The sequence below is a fragment of the Camelus dromedarius genome, chromosome 11 (assembly GCF_036321535.1).
Source record: "Camelus dromedarius isolate mCamDro1 chromosome 11, mCamDro1.pat, whole genome shotgun sequence".
Classification (NCBI taxonomy): Eukaryota; Metazoa; Chordata; class Mammalia; order Artiodactyla; family Camelidae; genus Camelus; species Camelus dromedarius.
In genome coordinates, this window is record NC_087446.1 from 55,561,811 (window position 1) to 55,579,058 (window position 17,248).

Here is a 17,248-nt window from a genome sequence, read left to right on the forward strand (position 1 = left end):
GCCATGCCTGAGCTCACCTAGCAGCGAGAGTTGGGGAATCTTCCCTCCCTCTCCTCCTTCCCTCCACTGGGTGTCTCCTGGGCTCTGGGTAGTCGTCTTTGCGGATAGAGGTGGGAGGTCTGTTGGAATCTCTGTTTTTGCTGACTCCAGAGCATCCCTGTACTGTTCAGAGCTCTGAGTTATTAATCAGCAAGGAGCTTAGCTGGCTCTAGGGCCCAGTCCAGAGTCACAGGGCTAGTGGGAAGGAGGTCATGAGGCCTCGTTCCGCCCTCTCCTTCCCCAGGTGTGGATGTACGTCCCTAGAATCACCAACTCTCACTGGTCAGATGCCATGCGTTCTGGATCATGGTGGCTGCTCATCCCTCAGCCTGGAGCCCCCGTCCTGCTTCCTTCAGTCCCCCCTGTCCTGCTGGCCTTCGGGATCCAGCTTGCCTGTCCCTCCTCCTAGGAAGCTTCCTGAGGCCCAGGGATCAGGGTGGGCCCCTCAGTTATATCGTCCTTCACAAAAAGCCTTGCACCTGTAATTTCCTATTCCAGGTCTGTACTCCTGGTTAGGCTGTAAGCCCTAGAAGCATGGATTCAGGCCAGGGCCCCATTTTTAAAAAACAGTTATATTAAGATATAATTCACATATCATATTATTCATTCCTTTAAAATGTGCAGTTCAGTGGTTTTAGTATATTCCCAGATACGTGCAGCCATCACCACAGTCCCTTTTAGAATATTCTCATCACCTCAACAAGAAACCTTTAACTCTCACCCCTACCCCATCTTCTCCTTCCTCCAGCCCTAGGCAATCACTTATCTGCTTTCTATCTCTACAGATTTCCCTATTCTGAGCTTTCACATGAATGGAATCATAGGATGTGTGGTCCCTATGTCTGATTTCTTTTATCTACCATGTGTTTTCAAGGTTCATCCATATTGCAGCATGTATCAACATTTCATTCCTTTTTATGGCCATAAATTATTTCATTGTATAGATAGATCAAATTTTGATTATCCGTTCCTCCATGATGAACACTTGGGTTATTTCCACCGTTTGGCTATTGTGAATAGTGCTGCTCTGAACATGCACATATGAGTTTTTGTGTGGACGTGTTTTCATTTCTCTTGGGTATAAAGTCAGGAGTGGAATTGCTGAGTCATACGGTAACTCCATGTTCAACATTTGAGGAATTGCCACACTGTTTTCCAAAGTGGCCGCACCAGTTTACAGTCCCTACCACGGCCTCTAGATACTGTGTCTACTGTCCCCACTGGTAGGCGGGCCCTGGCTGGGTCTGCCTTATTCACTACTGTGTGGTCAGCCCCTGGGCAGAGCTGACCCATGGCAGGTACTTGATAAATATTTTGAGTGAATGAAAAAGTGAGTGTGTGGGTTCTTTTGATTATGCTGCCTGCCAATCTGAAACCCCTGTCCGTTCAGATCCTGTGCTTGCAATCTCCTCTGTGAACCTGTCTCTGATTCCCTTGCCGGGCCTAATCGGGAGATGCTTTTTCTTGTCACTCCTGTCCTCTCTGCTTCTCATGACTTGTGACTCCCCTGAGAGGCAGAGAGCTCCTCTGGGGTTCAGAAGGTGTCATAGTCACCGTGGCATCGCCAGCTTCTAATGCAGGGCTTGGCACAGAAGAGATGCCCTGTGCGAGGCTGTGGGAGAAGGGGAGCTGCATCCCAATGCTCAGGAGAGGGGAGTCCCGAGGGGGAGTTTGTGGTGGGGGGATTGTCCTGGGGAATCAGTGAGGCAACAAGAGGGTGGCACTGCTGCCACTGAGTCTCATCTCCAGGTCTTGGGGCTCCTGAGAGGGAGAGGAGGATGGGGGTGCTCCTCCTTGGCCAAGCAGCCACCCATCTTCCCTGCTTTCCCCAGGCCTGCAGCGGCCCTGCACCGAGCACCTGGGACACAAAGTCCAGGATGGGGAAGCAAAGCCCAGGCTTGGAGGCCGCTAAGTACAGACATGATAGGGGCCCCATGGCCTTTCCCTAGGACATATGCAGGGGACCACGTGGTGAGGAGTCTTATGGGTACGAGGCCCATGGCTTTTAACATGGCAAGTGACTCACCAACTATTGGGGTGGGATGGGCAGATTTTCACTGGAATCTGTACAGATCCACATTTATTCCATTTACTTGCCAGTCATTCATATGTAGTTTTTGCATTTGTATAATAACTTCCATTTCCCCTCCCCTGGCCCCTGGCCCCCAGCCCCCAAAAGCGGCTCATAGGTTCTCCTTCCACGTCATTGCCCTCCACAGAGGAGAGTGAATAATCTTGATTCCTGTAGCCTGTGAACAGTCAGTTTATTGGGGGCAGAAGAGCCCAGAGGCTCATGGCTGAACGGTGGATCCCTGGGTGGTTGGGTTTCTGCAGATGCAGCACTACAGGGAGATGGGGGGCAGGTGAGCACCTCCTTCTTCCTCACAGCCCCTCCAAGAACCAGAGCCTCCAAGTCCGCTGAGGCAGCCCCTCATCACTGTAGCCAGGAAATCATGTTCATATTAGACCCAAAGCAAGCAGAACTCGAGAGGGAGCAGGACAGGTGTGGCTATGTACACGGGCAGGGGTGGGGTTGATTCCCTTTGAACAGACAACGTCAGTCTCCCTTGGTTGAGAAATATTCCATGTCTCCTGGCCTTTGTGCTAGGCATTTCTCAGCCATCGGCTGCCAATGTGAGCTCAGGGAAAAGATGATTTCTATAGTGCAAGTTCAACACACCTGAGCAGATAAATCTATGCCCAAAGACCAACTCTTGATTCTGTGTGCTAGCTGAGGACCACTGACAGATCCTAAGTGATCCTGAAATCCTGGCCCTTGGCTTTGGAATTCAGAATGGGATTCTGGGTTGTCTCTTTTTGATATTTGCAAATGTGCATGTATGAGGTGGATGTTAAAAGAACTTTACTTTTCTTAGGCACATGAGAGCCAGAGGTAAGACAGGTGGGGAACCTCCGGGGGTAGGGGAGTCTGGCGTGGTGGGGAAATTTCCATGGGATAATCCACAAAGCAGAACTGTGATGTGACCATTTGGCCTTCTCATGGGGAAGAGAAGTGTCTGGGGGCTGCGGCCATTCTCTTGGCCACACTGGGGCCTGATTGCCGGCCGTCCCCGGATACGGGGATGCGTTCTCTTTCTTTGCATCCCACCCGCACCCCAGGGTCTAGCTCAGGGTCTGCACACACCTAAGTGAAAGACGACGCTTGAAGATACCTATGGGGCAGCTCCCAGTGTAAACCCAAGGGAAACCTTTGGTTAGTACAGGATGGTGGGATTTTGAAATAGCCCTGTCTTCAACTCTGGTGGGTGGGTGGGTGGGGGCAACATCCAGGCTGGGGGCTGGTGCCCTGCCCCTTGGGCTTCCAGCCTCTGGAGCTGTACTAACATTTGTGGCAGGAGGAGCCGCCCCCAGCCCCTAGCTTCAGGCTAGAGCCCCGCCCGCTCCCACAGCCCAGGGGCTCGCAGGGGATGTAGAGTTCACCGGTGCCCACGACGCTACAGCCCCCACTACTGTTGAGGAGACTGGTGCCCCCTGGACAGTACGTGGGTGTGCTGACCACACATGGCTCGTAGAGGACGGCGCCTTTGGAGCTGCTCACGGCTGCGGAACAGGAAGGGATGCTCAGGGCCCTGCACCATGTGGCGCTAAGGACATTGCCCCGAAACATCTGAGCCAGGCCATGTCCCCACCTGCTGCCTTTCACCTCTAAGGACACCCCTACCCCAGCTACCAACTTCCATGTCTCCCACCCCATCCATGTAAAGTGCTGGAAGTTCCCCACATGTCTTTCTTCTAGCTTCTGTTTTACCCTCTCTGTTTCTACTTGTCTGAGTCTACTTTAACACCCTTCTCCAGAAAAGCATCCCCTTGTCTGGAGGGTTCCTGGCAGATTCTGGGCCCTGAAGCACTGGGATCATGCTGTATATCTGCTCCTAATTCTGACTGCCAAACATATGGACAGCTCCGAGGGAGAGCCTCTCCATCCCCGAGGAGCTCCAGCAGACAGGACTCTTCCTCTGGCTGGGGCAGGCACGCTGAGGTTTGGGCCCCGGCAGGGTGCTCTGTCTGTGTTGGATTGATCAGCCCCCAAGACCGCAGAGCCCCTGAGGAGTGCTCATTTACTCACAGATATTCACCGGCCCGATGCCTTCACACAGCCTGGGGAGGGGGAGAGGAAAAGGAAGACACAAGGTAACTGCATCAGAGAATGAGGCCGGGAAACGTGCGGCCCCCCCTCCATCTGCCTGTACCATGGACCCTGTCAATGAGGAGGGCCTGCAGGCTGTGTGCTATTTTAGGCTTTCCGGGACAGCAGGATGAGCAGCCACAGCAGCAGCAACCCGAGGGCGGGGGGGATATACACACCCGGTGCTCATCATTGACTCACCTGTGCTCCTCGCCCTCCAGCAGGCGCCGGTAGGTGGCAATCTCGATGTCCAGGCCCAGCTTGGAGTTCATCACCTCCTGGTACTCCCTGAGCAGGCAGGCCATGTCCTGCTTGGACTTCTGCAGGGCCTCCTCCAGCCCCGCCAGCTTGCACTTGGCATCTTCGAGGGCTGCCTCGCCCTGCTTCTCCGCCTCGGTTATGGCGCCTTCCAGTTTGCAGCGCTGGGGGGCAGAGCAGAGAAAGGCATTACTGGGGGCCCTGGAGCCGTGGACTGAGTCTCAGAACAGGCAGAGCATGGTCGTTGTGAGATAACAGAAAAAATATATAATCATATTGGTCTCTGCTCCCGGTTCCTGGCACCACCAGGAGCACCACCTGGACCTGTGATGGGCATCTGAAGTGGCAGCAGTCTTGTGGGACTTAGTGGGCAGCCCCTGACCTGTGGGATCTCATGCTATCTCTAGGTAAAGAGTGTCAGAATTGAGTTAAATGGTAGAACGCCCAGCTGGTGTTGCAGAACTTGTTGATGTGGGAAACTCCCCCATACAACTGATGTCAAAAATGGGAGTGTAATTGTGTGAGAGTAAAGGAGAGACACAGGCGGAAGACTGAGGTTTTCCTCCAGTCATGGTTATGGGCCAGATTCCAATCTGCTGGGGCTTCACCCTAGGATTGTGACATCTAGTTCCTTCGGGGGATTGGGACCAGTTCTCCTGTCTAGAACACCTCAGGGAGATCTGAGAGTCTCCTCTTAGATATGCTGAGCGATTGCTTTATGGCTAATAGATTTTAATAACTTTAAATAATAAATATATTTTAATTAAACATTAAATAACCATAAATGTTAATAGGTTTTAAGCATCTGCCTGGCCTTCACTAGCCTAGGAGAACAGAATGAGTCTTGTTTTATGAATCTGCAGAGTCACCTTGAATTTCGGGAGCATAGAATTACAGAGTCTTTGGTTGGAAGGGGCCTGGAGAGCACCCTTCCCACACTCCCATTTAGTGAGGGTCCTTGCTATATCATCTTGATAAAAGTAGGTCGCTTAGCCTGCTGCGGACCTTGCTGGCTCCTGAGGCTTCTCGTCCTGCTCTGGGTCAGCTCTTCTGTAGAAAGGGCTCGCTCCCTCCAGGGGAGGCAGTGCAAGTTCATTCCCTCCTCAATTGGGCTCCCAGGGGGGATGGACCCGCCCACACGACCAGGACCAGATGGTGGGTCAGCCTGGAATAAGCCTCACCTGGGCTTTGACATTCTCAATGTCTTGCTGCAGCCGCTGGATCAGCTTTTTCATTTCCAGGATATCGTTCCTGCGGTTGCGGAGGTCGTCCGCGTGGTTCCCGGCAGTGCGCTGCAGCTCCTCATACTGCGGGGCAGGGAGGTCAGAACCTGGGTTCTTACTCTGTGGCACCTCCCAGCCCCTTCTCACACTGTCCCGAGTCTCTCGTCTTGTGACTTCCTGGCTCAGGTGTGTCTGGATTCTTATACTTGCCCTGCTCCCCATCCCCTTCCCATTTCTGGTCCATTTTGGGGTCTTTTCCTGTGCTGCTCCTTGTTCCCTTCTCACCTCCCAGCCCTGAACCTCCAGGCTTTATTAAATTCTTCTCTAAGCTCCAGGCTCGCTTCCCTTCTATTTAGCTGTTTTGTGTCTCATCTTTTTGTCTCTTTTTCCCTCCTTTTGCTCCACCCCTGCTGTGGACCTTGGTAAGGGGTTTCTGTGCTTAGTCTGGGATCTAACAGGTCTTGGGTTTAACAGACCGAAGACTGAGGACACACCGTGTCTGCCCACCAGATATGTATATTCTCTTTCAAAACAATTGAAAACAAAATGCAGTGTTACTTCTTATCTTGGCTTAATACATTTTTTTTTTAACCTTGCGCTTTGAATCTAATTTCTGAATAGAGTGTTGTAGATTACATTTATAAATTTTTAAAAATTAACTAACTCTATATTTCCTGCTTATAAAGGATGAGAGCATTTTGCATAGAAAATATAAAACAAGAGTTAAGCACAAATCACTCTCTTTAGTTATTGTGGGAAAGCTTGCAGTTGCCTAGTTAATATCCACTCTCCTCTTCAAACAGAAGCCCTGGTAAGAGAATATTTCACAGCTTTCTCATCAATGATGCCTATGGCCATTGCTAGATAGGGTTTCCAGGAAAGCTGTTTATAATGAGGGATGATTCAATTGGCATATTTCTTTTGCCCTCTGTTCTTCTTTCTGCCTGGAATGAACATGTGAGATTGGTGGTATTGCAGCCATCTTGGGACATGAGGCAACCATGAAGATTAAAGCAATGCATTAAGAACGGCAGAATAGAAAGCTAGAAGGCGACTGTATTCCTGATGGTAGCATAGAACCCTGGTGTCATCCACAGGCAATCTATTTCTGTACTTCAAGTTATTTGAGAAAAAACTAAATATCAAGTCAAATTTGTTTTACAGATAAATACAATTATTAAATAATAGAGTTAGCTTTCTGGTCTAACTTAGGGGAAACTGTAGTTGTTTTCCCTGAGCATACCTGACTGATGGGTAGCCCACCTGACTGGATGGAAAGCAACCAGAGGAGGGGCTGGTTGGAGTGAGACCTGGTCGCGGATAGGCCACAGACTGAGTCACAGGGAGCTGACTCCAGGCCAGGGTTTGATACCTTGATAACCATGGATCTCCAGACAAAGGGCAGAACATTGCTCAGGGCACTTCCTGGACACTGGTCCCCGTTGACTTCAGAAGAAAGTCCAAGATCTGTGGCTCTGCTGTGATCTGGCCCTGTGTCTCTAGCCCCATCTCCTTTGTGGTGTTTCATACCGGGCACCTCCCTTTCATGCTTCCGCAGCCTGGCCCCTGCTGGCCCTTGGCCAGGCGTACCCTTCCCCCATGCTCTGCTTATTGAAATCGTACTTGGCCTTCAAGAGCCAGATCCAATGCCAATGCCTCTGCCTTTCCAGATGTAATTTACTGCTTCCATCATGGTCAGACTCCCTTAGCCTGTCATTCGATCTTAGCTTCCTTATGTTTCTGTTTGGTTGGTTACACGTTTCTCTCTGGAGGACTGTAATTCTCCTTGAGAACAGGGCTGGTCTGACTCTTAGAATCCTCGTGGTGCCACACACCTCAGTAAGGCCCTTCTCCCCAGGCCACCTTATTTGAAACTGTATTCCCACCGCACCCTCTACGTGTCGCCCTGATTTATTTTCTCCTTAGCACGCATCCATCTGACATACATTCACTGCACTTATTTGTCTGTCCCGCCCCTGCCCCTGCCTCTAGAATGAAAGAGATACGAAGGCAGGGGGTGCTGTCTGTCCTGTTCCCTGCGGGTCTCCAGCACCTAGAATGGTGCTTGGCGCACGATGGATGCTCAATGAACAGTTGTTGAATGAGTGAATGAGTGAGTGAGTGAATGAATGGGGCTTTTCACAGATGGATGGCTGAGACTGAGATGATAATATTTGTTAAATCAAATTGCCCTCGGGGACACCAACTGGCTTCCCAGCAAGCCCCTCATTACTGTAGTATGAGGCCACCTTAATCACTGTTTCTGCTCTACCATTAGTAACCACTCCATGCCATTAACTTCCACCTACGCCTTGAAGCCCAGAGCCCTCTGCCATCACTGCCAATTAGTGTTCCGTGAAGGTTACTTAGAGGAGCACTTTCAGTGAGTCTGTGGGTGAATAAAGCTGGGGCGTCCTGATGACAGGCCTGGGCTGTCTGCGGGGTCTCCCACACGCTCAGTGGAGACCTGGCCTGGGGCCTGGGGCCTGGCGCCTGGCGGAAACAGCAGGGCTGGTTGCAGCGTGGCTCTCACTACCTCCTCACCCGCTTCCTGGGGGAGCATGACTCTGGGGCCCCTCCCGCCTGCCGTGGGCCTCACCCGGCGCTGGTACCAGGCCTCCGCTTGGGCTTTGCTGCGGCTGGTGATGTCGTCGTACTGGGCCTTGACCTCAGTGATGATGCCGTCCAGGTCCAGTTCCCGGCTGTTGTCCATCTTCACAACGACCGAGGTCTCTGAAATCTGAGACTGGAGCAGGCAGATCTCCTGGGGGTGGGGGTGGCCCGGGTGAGAATCGGGGAGCTCTTTGAGGGTAAAGTGGGGGAGAAAGGGGGTGGGGAGGAGAGGGTCTGGCCCAGCTCTGGCCTTCCCGCAGCAGACTTGCAGGGACTTTGCCTAGCTGTCCTGGCCTTCGATCACTGACCTGTTCCCCATCCCCACCCTCCAGTTACACAGAGACCCAAGAGCCAAGGTCTGGGCCATCCGACTCTGCGAGTCTCTCTGCCTGAGAACCACTGTCCCATGCTGATTTTTGTCATCTGCTCACTTTTAAGTCAGCTTGTCCTGAATCGTACCCACAGGGCAGGGGCTTCCCCACCCCGTCACCTCACAGGCCTGGTCTCTGGCCGACCTCATCATACAGGCTTCTCAGGAAGTCAGTCTCCTGGATCAGAGCCTCCACGTTGGTCTCCAGGTCAGCCTTTATCAGGAAAGTCGTGTCTACATCCTGCAGCCAGAGCAGTGACAATCATAACCTGGGGCCACCTCCCAGGCAAGCTGGTGGCAGGAGTGGGACCCACTTTTCCCCAGTTAGGCCCATATGGATGTGAAGGGGTGACAAAGCCAAGATGGAGAGAGGGGTTGCCAGCCCCAGGACCCCATGCCTGGGCCTGGCATCCCAGCAGGGAAGGATTTGGAGGAAGTGGGGTTCCAGGAGCTTTGAATGTAGCTCCTTAGAGCTGGAACTCAGGCCAGAAAATATGGAGCTATCTGTCTGAGGACTGATCATGATGGCTTTCATTTTTGGAGGTGTGAGTCAGAGTTTTGGTAGCTACATCTCTAGCTTCTTGGGCAGGTGTAGACACAACCCTTATCGTGAGGTGGGAGGTGGTGGCCAGGTCAGTCACTGCCCTTTTGCCAGGGGTGGGAGGCTGGCCTTCCTCTCTCCCAGGGCCAGTGGGGCTGGCATTGGGGTTTGTGGGTGGGCGGGCTGCAGGCATGTCTGGGAACTGTCCAGAGGCTGAGTGGCCCCCAGGCCCACTGGTCCAGCTTAGGAGGCGTACATCCTCCCTCACCTTCTTCAAGGCAACAAACTCATTCTCAGCACAGGGCCGCAGGGAGAGCTCCTCTTCGTATCTGGTGGGATGGGCAGGAAAAAAATGTTTTATTTGGGCTCGTAGGGTTTGGAAGGGGTGGTGGTACGAGGCCCGAGGAAAGGAGCCTAAGGGGGCAAATTTGTCGCTCACTGACTGACTGTCTGAAGGAGGCACCGGGTCCAGCTGTGTCTCTGGGCACCTATGGCTCCTCCAGCTACTCAAGATGATCTTTATCATAGACACTCATTTGTCCCTTTGCAAGTTTACCCCCTACCCTACTGCCCAGCAACCTGTCTCTGTGATGAATCATTCTCTGGGAAGTCCTTCTGAAGGCTACCTTTATTCTATCTTGCTGCTGAGGAAGCTTACTTCATCTAGTCATTTCCTCTGGGAAGGCGATGAAGAGTTGGCTGCCTGTTGCGGGCACAGCTGTCTTTTCTGAGCTGTTCTGAGTTGGCTGCAGTCACTGATCCTGTGTCTCTGCTGCCCAGGAGTTCTGAGCCTGGCCTTTACCTGCAGCTCACTTGCAGAGGTAGCAATTACCCACTTTACCAGATCCTCAGAGATAGCTTGATTGTTTCCTCTGGGCTCCAAGGGAGCTCCTCGCCCACTCACTGGCCCCCAAGGCAATGGAATCAGGATCAGGGGGTTCAGTCAGGCGGAATGACTCAGTTTGACGAGCAACATCAATCCATTAAAAGCTTCCCTGCGCTTTCTGGAGTCCCTCCTTCCGTTTTCCAGCAGAACTCAGCTGTGGCAAAGGCACTGGGCGCTGAGCTGGCCGCTTGGGTTACAATCTTGGCTCTGTCCTGTGCTAGTCATGTGACTTTGGGTAAGTGATTTGGCCTCCCTGGGCCTCAGCTTCATCATCTGTAGAATGAGGATAACACTGGTTCTGCCTCACAGAGGTGCTGTGCGTTAAAAATATCACACAAGCTAACATCTGCCAAGCCAGGCCAGTGCTGGCACAGGGTACTGTGCGTTTCCTATTCTTGTTAAAAATCCCCTCTGCTCTCATCCCTCTCCAATTGCCCCACTTTTAAAACCCAAAGTCCTCATCTTGAGCTGCAAAATATATCTCCTCCACCTCTCGTATCTTAACCATCAAAAACGGCATCATTCCTGCTGAGAGGGTTGGCCTCACCCCAGCCACGGTCTCGCCGCATCTCGCCTGTCACAGTGTGCTTGACTTGTTCTCTCTCACTCGTTCCTTCCTTGTCACCTGCTCCTGTCTCCTTTTCTAGGGTCTACTCTGGGCTCCTCTTTTACAAGAAGCAACTGGAATGAAACATGGCCTTCAAGACCCTTTGTGAAATGGCCCCTCCCCTGGGAAACCTTCCTGGGCCCCTTCTACTCTCTCAGTCTCTTGGGATTCCTCCCCTCTTCTGCCTTGTACCACGCTGTAGCTTTTGGTGTGCACGCACGCACAGAGGTCTGCGCTTACTGGACCGGGACAGCTTGAGGGAAGCAGCCAGATCTTCCCAACTCTGTTCACACCCGTACTGCCCAGCACAGCAGCTGGCCCCGAGTAGACATATGGTTGACACCTGCAGCATGTGTGTCCCTGGCATGGCTCTCTGCATACTCGTACGTCTCTTGTCAATGGAAATGTATCTCTCTTGACCCTTCCCCACTCACATAAGAGACCCACCCAGGACCATAAGGCGATTTATCTGGGCCTCCACTTCTCACAAGAAGCTCCAGATCTATTAGCCGGTGAGCTCTTCACTGACATGTGCCATAGCTACCTGCTGCTGTGTGAGTCAGGTCTGGAGCCGGCTACATACCCTTAACCACCAAGAACTGGGAGGGAGACAGGGAGACGGAGCAACTGGAAGTGAGAGAAGGGGCGATGGCTTCCGGCTGCGACAGGCGGTTGCGGGGTGGGATATATTAGCCAGGATGTCATGAAGAAACACTGAGAGAGGCTCATCAGGGTGAAGGAACAGGGGAGTTGAAGCTTGGAGGGAGGAGAAGGAGGGTTTGGGGGTCTGCTGAGGAATATGGAAGTGTTCAGGGTCTGCAAAGGGACTGCTGGAAGATAAGGTAGAGTCCAGAAATGCAGGAGAAAGCTTGTTTGACGCAAAGAGAGGAAGAGGGTGGTGGGAAGGCAGGTGACGACAAATTCGGAGTTTCGGAGGTTCTGCCGTGCCAGTGGGCAGACACCCTGGATGCTCTGCCTACGTTATCCCACCTACCTGTGCTACCACCTAGTGAACTAAGTTTCTGGCTTCCCATTTTAAAGGTGGGGAAACTGGAGCCCAGACTGTTTATGTCACTTGCCCTATGTCCCCGACCAGGTGACAGCAGAGCCAACTCACTTTTTCTTGTAGGCTTCCAGTGCATCCTGGACGCTGCAGAGCTCTGACTCCAGCCGGGCCCGGTCCCCGGCCGAGGAGTCCAGCTGCCTCCGAAGGGTACAGATGTAAGCCTCAAAGATGGGCTCAATGTTGTTCTGCAAGGACCTCTGCTGCTGCATGAAGTTCCACTTGGTCTCCAGCAGCTTGTTCTTCTGCTCCAGGAACCGGACCTGCAGCCAAGAACAGGATGTTGTGGGGAGGCAGAGACCCTGGGGACCACGGCTGGTGAGAGACAGTGCTGGGGCAGGGGTGGGGGCAGTGGAATCAGTCTGTGCGCTCACTCTCACTCCCAATGCACTGCTCGATGGGCCAGCGCTTTCAGGGTCTCTGTGCGGACCGGCCCCTGCGGCTGTGTCTCTGTGTCTCTGTTTCTTTCCTGCCCGCGGCAGCGTGTGGGACCCCACCTTCCACGCACGGTCACACGCAGTGGTGAAAAGAGTACTGCCCCAAGAGAACTGAGCAGACCCTCCTTCCAGCCCTGCCTGCCTGCTTTCCATGAGACCTGTAACCTGGGCCAACCCAATCCAGCCCTCACTTTGCTGCCTAAAGCTCTTACTTGGGATCGTATGGGAAGCATTTTGTACATCATACTAATGTAAGCCGGTGATTACACTGGAAATTGGGGTTTCCTCAATTACGGCCCAGGAGCGCCCAGGGCCACCCAGGGGAGGAAGATCAAAGGCTGCGTCCTAGCACTCTGACCTACTCTGCCCCATCCTGTATGGCTGAGTCCAGAAAATGTCCCTGTCACTGTAATGTGGAGGGCTACTGGCCTACTCCTCCATGTTTGTGGCTTGGAAACCGAGGTTAGGAGAAGCTGAGTGAGTTGGCCACAGCCACCCAGGTCACTGGCAGGGGGAGCATGGTCTCCAGCCTGCGCCCTGGGATTTTGCATCTCGCCATGTTGCCCTACTTCTGGTCAACGGCCCCATCGCCAGGATGCCCCCAGCCTCACAGCATGTGGTTGACGTAGCAGACAATCGGGGCCCACGTTGTTGGGATGGGTTTACAACCAGAACTTAAAGAGCTTTCAAACGAGTAAGTTCAACAAGCCCCCTGTACTAGAACAAGTGGTTTTTTGGAGCACTTTTGTATATATTACCTCCTTCAATTCTCCCATCACCACCAAGCCCCTTCCCACCGGGCAGCAGGGTTCCTGAGACTGGGAGGTTAGTGGTTTGCAGAGGGCCTGAGGGTAACTGTCAGGTGTGAGCTAGCCCCTGGGCCCCCGTCTCTCCTGACTGCCAGCCCAGAACTCTTTGCCCTAAACCTTGGGGTCACCAGAAACACTGACCTAGTCCCTGGCATGTATCCTGACCCCAAGAATCTCCCTGGGGAGTGGGGACAGGCCCAGAGGTAGCTGAGGGTGACAGGCCAGTTTGGCACCTTCCAAAGGCAGCATGTCACCCTTCCCTGAAGACTTTCAGAGCTGTGGCTCTGGAATGACAGATGTAAGACTTTGGTCACAGTCCCGTTGTGTCCCTGGCTCTGACTGTTTCACCTTCTCCTCATCCCAGGCCAAAGCTAATGGCAAATTCTGGGGTCACAGTGCCCATCCCTGCCTCCAGGCCCAAGGGTCTCACCCCAGCTCAGACACCCAGAAGGCAGCTCTGTCATTAAAGGCTCATCAGGGAGGACAGGTCTCTGCCTCTTGGTTGCTTCTCTCAGTATCTATCATTGCTCTGAAACTTCCTCTTGTAGTCTGATCTCAGGCCCCTTTGTGATTTTATCAGATAATATTCAGAGAGAGATGACATGTTAAAAAAAAGGACTAGCAAGCAGAAATGTCAAGTGCTGAGCCTGATCTGACCAGCTTTCAGCGATTAGGGGTCGCGGAGCACAGGGGAGGCCAGTGGATCCACAGCGGCTTCTCTGCCATCTCACTCTCCCTGCCCCTCTGGAGCAGACACAAGGCGCTTCCTGCCTCCCACGGCCCTGGAGCCCCGGGCCCGCCCCTTACCTTGTTGATGAAGGCCGCAAAGCGGTTATTGAGGCACTTGATCTGCTCCTTCTCGTCCCTTTTCACCCTCTGCACAGTCGGGTCGATCTCCAGCTCCAGTGGGACCAGCAGGCTCTCATTGATGGTGACGGGGGCGATGCAGGCAGGAGGCCCGCAGGCGACACCCACTCGGTACCCGAAGCCAGGCAGGCCACACCTGGAGGCGACCCGGGGCCTCCCGAAGCCCACATTGCACAGGCTCCGGGAGCCGAGGCAGCCCAGGGCACGGAGACCCCCGCCACCACCCCTGACCCTGCAAGGCCCCTTGCTCACTGCATAGTGGGTGATGATCTGGGGGAGGACAGCTGAGCATGAGCTGAAGCCACCTCTGGAGCCCTGCTTCAAGGAGCGGCACGACATGGCGGGGGCGAGGGGCAGAGAGACGGGGCACTGGCAGGAGGGTGGAGGTGCGAGTTATCGGGTCAGCTCAGCCTCCGTCCTTTTATCTGGTAGGTGATGGAGGGCCGAGCTGGGCCACACCCCAGATCACCATGAAATCAGGTTTATGAGCTTGGCATATTGGCAGCTGCTAGGTACCATGGTGGATAATTAGGGTAGCAAAGAGCAAAGAGCTGGAGCCAATGGTCGATGCTGGTGGGCCCCATAAAAATCCTATTTGTCCTTCCTTGTTTACGGGGGTGACGAAAGGGGCCAACCAGACAGATACGTTCAGCTAATTCAGTGGCTCGGCCTCAAGGAAAAGGAGAGTCGGGACTTTATGCCACTTCATGGGGGCATGAGTTATAAACCCTGGCTGCTCCGGGATTAGAGACCAAATTGGAGGTGCTTGAGGATGTTCTGTATCCCCAAGGCTGTTTCTGTGTTTTTCTGCAGATGCTCCAGACCCAGGTGCCCGCTATGGGCGGTCCTAGGAGCTTCCAAGGAGGAAGGATCTGGGCTGAGAGAAGCCTCCCTCAGCAGACGGGGCCCTGGCCCTGCTCAGGCCAGGCAGGGTCCTGGCTCTGGCTCAGCTAACCTCGTCCCACTGGCGCTCCTGTGGTAGAAGGCTCCAGACACAGACTCTTGTCTCCAGAGACAGGTTAGTCCAAGAAAGGCTGCAGAGGACTCAAGAGGAGATGCCTTGTGCTTGAGGAGGGGAGAGGATGGACTCTTTGGGCCTTGTATGGCTGTTAGCATAACTGACACCATCTTGGGCCTGTGCACTCCCTCCTGTCCTTCTGCTGACCTTACCCAGGACTGTACTGGGCAGTGAGTCACTTCTCTGTCATCAAGGGTTTTGTAGTTAATGGATATTGTTTAATAATCATTAGGACCAGGTGGCCCCTGTGCTCTGTTAGTCCCCAAACAATGTTGAAGACCTTCCTTGACATATTCCTGGCACTCATGAGACTAGTTAACCATTCATAAATTGTTTGTTTGGTTGTTTGTTTGTTTGTTTTGAGGGGGAGGTAATTAGGTTTGTTTATTTATTTATTTAATGGCGGTACTGGGGATTGAACCCAGGTCCTCGCACATGCTAAGCACGCAGTTTACCACCGAGCTATACTCCCACCCACATTCATAAATCTTGACTTAGGAATGCAAGTCTTGTTTCCAAGCACCTACCCCAGTACCCCAAGATAACTATAAAAATTGTCCCAATGGTCCCCTGTTGGTACAGAATGCAGCTGCGGATGCTTCCAAATCATTGTCCACCCCATCCCACCCTATAATAAGTTACCCTGTAATAAACTGATCCATTGATTAGATGGAGCTGCCTGCCTCGTTCTTTGGTCTCAAGATACCTTCTCAGTTGGTTGGGCACTTTGTGTTCCCTCCATCTCCCAACAGGCCCCCTAAAGATGCACTGATGTCAGCCATTAGGTGGGTTCCTTCGCCTGTCTTCCCACCCTGTCCTGAGCCTCCCTGAGGTAGGCTGAGTCTGCTCTTGCCCGGGGGCATCCCTGGGGATGGTCATTGCTCTCAGGAATTATTCAGGGAGATGCAGGTTACAGGCTCCCTCCCTGGCACCCAGGTCACAGCCCTTTGGAGATGCTTGAAACACCTCCTCCCTCTGTCCCCTCTCCGCCTTTCCATCAGTCCCATTAGTGAAACCACTGCTGTGGCTGACTGGTCTTTCCCTTCCACACTGTGACCTTTTCCCAGGTCAAAAGTGAGTCAACAACGATAATAATAACATCTATTGGGTGCTTGCCACTTTTGGGACCACCCTGAGCTATACAGCCATTATCTCATTCAGTTCTTATGACAACACCATGACGTAGTTTTTATTTTACAGATAGGGAGAGCGAAGAGCAGAGTGTTTAAGTAACTCCCAAGCCACACAGCTTGTCCGGAATAGGCTGGGATCCAACCCCATCCTTTCTGATGTCATCATGCCCTACTGCTCTGGGGAGTAGCTGGGGTTGGGAATCAGGGGTCTGCTGTCAATATGCATTGTGTTTCCTGGCTTCCCCACCTCTGGATTTGGAGACTGGAACACAAATGTTTCTTGTGCTCGACAGCTCTCAGTCTAACTGTGATATTTCACATTGTCCCTTTTTACATCGTCTTGACTTTGGGTCCCAGTCCTGGGGAGGGAACACTGGGGCTTGGAGGGGTAAGGGGGTGACGAGAGACCACGGGTGAGGGCAGGAGGCAGAAGCGGCGTGGGGGTCCTATTGCTCAGTGGCAGCGGAAGGGGATTCTCATCCTGCTCTGGAGTAAGCGTTGTGGGTGGATGGCCCCTGCTCCCAAAGAACTCCATTTCCAAGGTCGTCCTCTGAGTGTGGGATGGGACACAGACTCAGTCAAGACCTTGAAAGCTCGGTGACAGTTTATTGAAGTGATTTCAGGGAATGGGCAAGCACAAGGAGCAGGCAGTTCAGACGGGTTTGAACTGACGAGCGGGAGTGACTTTTTTTTTTTGAAACCATGAACTCTCCTGTCTTCAGGTCAGCAGCACGGCAGCCTGTCTCTATTGCCTTTAGAATGTGTTTTGGTCTTGAGTACATGGCAGGTGTCTTGAGGGCTTACAACTCTTCAGACTCAGTGGGGAAATCACCCTTAAAGGCCACTCAAAAAGATCCCTATGCCTCCTCGCATCCTTATTCCACCGCCACCCCACCTCTGTTTCTTCAAGGGGCAGAGCAACGTGCCCTCTCAGAGCAAGGAAAAACACCAAAGGAAGAACTCCCTCTCTCTTCCCGGTCTGCTATCCTGTGCCCTCCCCGTGGGCAGGGAATCTGGCGGACTGCCTTAAAGAGCTTTGCCTCTGGCCAGGGCTGGGCACAGGCAAATCCACATCTTAGACATTACAGAGACAGGGAGATAGAAAAAGACAGGTCGGGAGATTGAGAGCAGGAAATGTATTGCCAATGGATGAGTAGGGGAGGAAGAAAAGAGAAATAAGGGCGAGGAGAAGAAGGGAGGGGAACTGAGAGAGGAGACACACGGGGCTGTAGAGGAT

The 17,248-nt window shown here is 53.0% G+C and overlaps 1 protein-coding gene across 1 annotated transcript; it reads right to left on the reverse strand.

Moving 5' to 3' along the window:
• Positions 1–3,321: 3,321 nt before the first annotated feature.
• On the reverse strand, positions 3,322–14,233 carry KRT82 (keratin 82). The gene is made up of 9 exons (XM_031462505.2): positions 13,801–14,233; positions 11,802–12,010; positions 9,460–9,520; positions 8,796–8,891; positions 8,267–8,431; positions 5,626–5,751; positions 4,388–4,608; positions 4,127–4,158; positions 3,322–3,600 (listed from the first exon to the last, which is right to left on the reverse strand). The coding sequence occupies exons 1-9, from the start codon at positions 14,197–14,199 to the stop codon at positions 3,380–3,382; spliced, it is 1,530 nt and encodes a 509-aa protein (XP_031318365.2). The 5' UTR covers positions 14,200–14,233; the 3' UTR covers positions 3,322–3,379.
• Between the last annotated feature and the right edge of the window lie 3,015 nt (positions 14,234–17,248).

Excerpts from the sequence above, each read along its gene's own strand:
- KRT82 (XM_031462505.2), bottom strand. The coding sequence starts at position 14,199 with ATGTCGTGCCGCTCCTTGAAGCAGGGCTCCAGAGGTGGCTTCAGCTCA. Across the intron at positions 5,752-8,266 it reads AGGCCTGGTACCAGCGCCGG|TATGAGGAGCTGCAGCGCAC; the intron begins GTGAGGCCCACG and ends CCTGCCCCGCAG. Across the intron at positions 4,159-4,387 it reads CTGGAGGGCGAGGAGCACAG|GCTGTGTGAAGGCATCGGGC; the intron begins GTGAGTCAATGA and ends CCCCCTCCCCAG.